The sequence below is a fragment of the Myotis brandtii genome, unplaced genomic scaffold (assembly GCF_000412655.1).
Source record: "Myotis brandtii unplaced genomic scaffold, ASM41265v1 scaffold687, whole genome shotgun sequence".
Lineage (NCBI taxonomy): Eukaryota > Metazoa > Chordata > Mammalia > Chiroptera > Vespertilionidae > Myotis > Myotis brandtii.
Window position 1 is genome coordinate 647079 of NW_005370687.1, and position 4403 is coordinate 651481.

Here is a 4403-nt window from a genome sequence, read left to right on the forward strand (position 1 = left end):
GACCCAGGAGGCGGGGCAGGCACTGCGGGATCGGGCCTGCCATCTGCTGCCCGGGGAGCGGGCCTAAGCCAGCAGGTGGTTATCTCCCGAGGGGTCCCAGACTGTGAGAGGGCACAGGTCGGGCTGAGGGACCACCCCTCATATATCCTATCTAATAAAGAGGGAATATGCTAATTGACTGCCCCGCCCTCAAAGATGGCGGCGCCCAGAGCCAATAAGAAGGGAATATGCCAATTGACTGCTCTGCCTTCAAAGATGGCAGCACCCACAGCCACAAGATGGCGGTGCCCAGTCCCCTCAGCCCTGCCAAGGCAGCAGGCTGCTCCACATGCCTGCCTCCAGAGACCCACAGTCCCCTCAGCCCCCCAGCCTCCCAGGGCTGGCCCAAGGCCCAGGCAAGCCTTGGATGGTGGCTGCCCAGCCACCACGGCTGTCTGAGGCTCAGGTAACCAGGGCTGGCCAAGGCTTGAGCTGCTGGCAGAGGTGTGATGGGGTGTAGTTCCCCTGAATGCTGGGTCGCCTCCCATCCCTGAGGGCTCCCGGACTGTGAGAGGGGGCAGGCCAGGCTGAGGGACCCCCCTCCAGTGCATGAATTTTCATGCACCAGATCTCTAGTATATATATATATTTTAGAGGCCCAGTGCACAAATTTGTGCATGGGTGGGGTACAGCCAGCCCACCCCGATGGGGGCCAATCAGGGTCAAGCCGGCAGGGGGGAGGGGATGTGGGAGGTAGGCCAGCCACACACCTAATTGGGGGGGGGGCACTCAGGGGCAGGGCCGGCCAGAGGGAGGGGCCTGGAGAAGACCCACTGAGCTGAAGCTGAGCATGGGCCTCAGGCTTCCCAGGGAGGATGGCCTCCGCAAGGAAACAGAAACCACCAGAAGGCTCTGCAAACAGGCCCTGAGCTCCCTTTGGCCAGGCGGACTCAGAGCTGGTGTCTCTGTGTGTACATTAGACACAGCCCGGCACTTGCCTTTGTCTGTTGGTCAAATCCATTGCATGGAAAAACATGTTCCCCTTCTTCTCTCTGGGCCCTTACAACAAATACAGGCCAATTGTAAGGCGCGGGCCCCAGTGGCAGTGCCAGGCCCCACAATCACCCGGAATTTAGGCCTAAGACAAGTGGGTAGCAGTCTCCATGGAACAGAACACACTGCTTGAGAGTCTTCATTCTCCCCTAAAATGTGCCCAGCTGCTTCTCTTTAGCCAGGATAGACTGAACTAAGGAACCAAAGACCGAGTTTCCTTCGAGGTGGGATCCACCAGGAGCCGGCTGGTAGCAAGGCCCCTCACAGGCAGCTGCCTTCCCCACAAGCTTGGTGTGCTCTGAGCTGGTCCGTTTCTGGTGGTGCTGGGTCCTGGGCTGCTGGTTGGGTGGCAAGTCCACAGGGTTTCTCTCTGCCACCTTCCTGGCCTCCCCAGCAGTACCCTCCAGCCTGGCACGCCAGGCGGCTGTCGCTAGAGCCGGGACTCAGAGAGTGAAGGAGTTGGCCCATGCGGAGAGGGACCCACCCACAGGTGGCCAGGCCATGTCCCACCACCTCCGCTTCTCAGTCTTGCTCGCATGGATTGGGCCAAAGCCTGCTGCCCAAGACTGGTGCCATGTGGGGAGGGTCGCCACAGGGAGAAGGGCACCCTGACCTGCCAGCCTTGGTGATGATCATCTTGGTGCCCAACTGATTAAATTTGTCCCACAGAGCCTTCATCTCAAGCTGCACACTCACGCTGGCCACCTACTTGTTCTTTACCAGTGCCTTGGCGATGGCCAGGCAACTGGCCCCGGGGCCCTCAGTCACTAAAGGCTGGCGCATCATAGTGACTGGTTGTTCCAGTCATTCCACCGTAATGGTCACTGGGCTTTTATATATAGAGATATGATTTTTACCTCATATATATATATACTTTTTTATTTATGTAAAAGAATTTTATTTATTTATTTACTTATTTATTTGACATCAGAGAGGACAGGAGAGGGAGAGAGAGATAGAAACATCAATGATGAGAGAGAATCATTGATTAGCTGCCTTTTGCACTGGGGATCGAGCCAAAACCTGGGCATGTGTCCCAACCGGGAATTGAACCATGACCTTTTGATTCATGGCTTGACCTCAACCACTGAGCCACACTGGTGGAGCTATGTGGAAGAATTTTAGATTTTATGCCTTTTTTGTTATTTAAAAACACAGATGATCAAGAATGGTTCTATTTTCTTTCAGAAGTGGATTTATGCCCTAACTGGTTTGGCTCAGTGGATAGAGTGTCAGCCTGCGGACTCAAGGGTCCCAGGTTTGATTCCCGTCAAGGGCATGTACCTTGGTTGCGGGCACATCCCCGGTGGGGAGTGTGCAGGAGGCAGCTGATCGGTGTTTCTCTCTCATGGATGTTTCTAACTCTCTATCCCTCTCCCTTCCTCTCTGTAAAAAACCAATAAAATATATTAAAAAAAAAAGAAGTGGATTTATATCCATCATTAACTCCTCCTCCTCCTCATTGTCTCTAGAGTTTAAAACCAGAGTTTTAAAGCTTAAAGTGGCCCTTAGATATCATTTGGTCCAACCATGTCATTTTATGGACAAGGAAACTGAAACTTATTTTTTAAGAAACTTGCCCCCAATCAGACAGCTAGTTAGGAAAACAGCCAGGGCCAGAAGCCCATTCTCCTGAGAACCTGTGCAACGCTTTTTCTGCTACACCATGATGCCGCTAATTGGATACTATGTAGTCATTTCAGAAATATTTGTTGAGGTCATACTAAGTGTCAGGCACTATTCTGGGCTCTGAGAATACAGCCATGAACAAAGTCCCACCTCTTAGACTAACATTTTAGTATGGGAATCAGACAATGGTCAAATAGATAAGCAGTTGCTAGGAAGAACAGGAAAGGTAAAGGGATAATGATAGGTGCGCTATTCCCATCGAGGAGGTAGAAGACACTGTATTGACTGACCACTTAGCCCTTAGCATGTTTAGTGAAAATTGGTGGTTATACTGACTTTTATCTCATATTCATTTCCCTACACCATAACCGAATATAAAGAAAACTGGGCTTCCTAGCAGGACACCTGGGTTCCAGTCCTGACTCTAATTATTTAACAGTCAAGTCTGTTTAAACTTCTGGGCTTTGGTTTCTCCAAAATGAGATTGATTCTCACTTTGCATTCTTTATAGGCTAGTTGTGAGTATGAAATTATAAAACACATGAGGAAGTTTTATAATACTGCAATGTGTTATGCAAATGTAAGGTATCATTATATGGAAATGTTACTAAAGGGGTCTATATTTTTAAAATTGTTTTCTGTTTGGTCTGTTTCCACCTGTCCAGGAATGATGCAGCCACCAAGGAGCTATCAGGATTTTGACTCTAGATACAGGGCAAGTTCTTACTCGTATGATGTCAAGCGAGATGTGTACAACGAGGAGACCTTTCAACAGGATTACAGAAGGAAGTCTGCCTCCTCTGGGAACTTGGATATTGACATCACCACCTTCCAACACCATATCCAGTGCAGGTGCGTGTGTGTGGTCATTTACATGCCACCAAGCTGACAGCACCATACCCCTATTTGACTCCTTTTGGTGCCCATTTCTGTCTACCTCCTCTGAATCCCTGGCATCAGAACCCTTAGTTTACAGGGTGATTTCTCTTCAGGTTTTTGTTTTGTTTTTTGGGGTTTTTTGCTTGTTTGTTTGTTTTTGGTGTGTGTGTGCTTTGTCTTGTAGCATCTTCTTTTTTTAAAAATATTTTTTTATTTATTTCAGAGAGGAAGGGAGAGGGAGAGAGAGAAACATCAATGATGACAGAGAATCATTGATTGGCTGCCTCCCGCATGCACTGTAGTGGGGATTGAGCCTGCAACCCAGGCATATGTCCCTGACTGAAACCGAACCCAGGACCCTACAGTCCGCAGGCCGGTGCTCTATCCACTGAGCCAAACCTAGGGCTTGTAGCACCTTCTTGATTGTAAACTTCTTGGATGTTCCCCACAGCATCTAGGGATGATATTTAGTAAATCCATTGTTTGATTGACCACCATTACCAGTCTCTTAACAACAACAACCAAAAGCAACCATGATGGACTAATTAGTGACAGAGAATGACATACTTCTAAACTCATACCCAGCTGTGCCCACGCAGTACTTGTGGTCATCAACATGGGACCCACCTCCTGTGATACCCACTGTGACCATGCAGGCTCTGCAGTTCAGAGGTGCCTCCCCTGTTTCTGTGCTGTGAAACTTTTAGCAATCTGGTAAAGCTTATGAACCTCTGCATAATTTCTTTTTACTCTTTTTTTTATTGTGATATAAAACATACTAGTAGTCCAGTGCACGAAATTTATGCACATTAAAAGGGAATTAATTGCCCTAACCGGTTTGGCTCAGTGGATAGAGCATCGGC

At 49.1% G+C, this 4403-nt stretch overlaps 1 protein-coding gene across 1 annotated transcript in view; it reads left to right on the forward strand.

The window, feature by feature from the left end:
• Positions 1 to 4403, forward strand: part of SLC26A8 (solute carrier family 26 (anion exchanger), member 8) — a 106050-nt gene that overhangs the window by 9870 nt on the left and 91777 nt on the right. Inside the window, exon 2 of the mRNA XM_014529616.1 lies at positions 3327 to 3513. Within this exon, the coding sequence (XP_014385102.1) occupies positions 3329 to 3513 (185 nt within the window). The 5' untranslated portion in view covers positions 3327 to 3328. The remainder of the gene's footprint in view (positions 1 to 3326; positions 3514 to 4403) is intronic.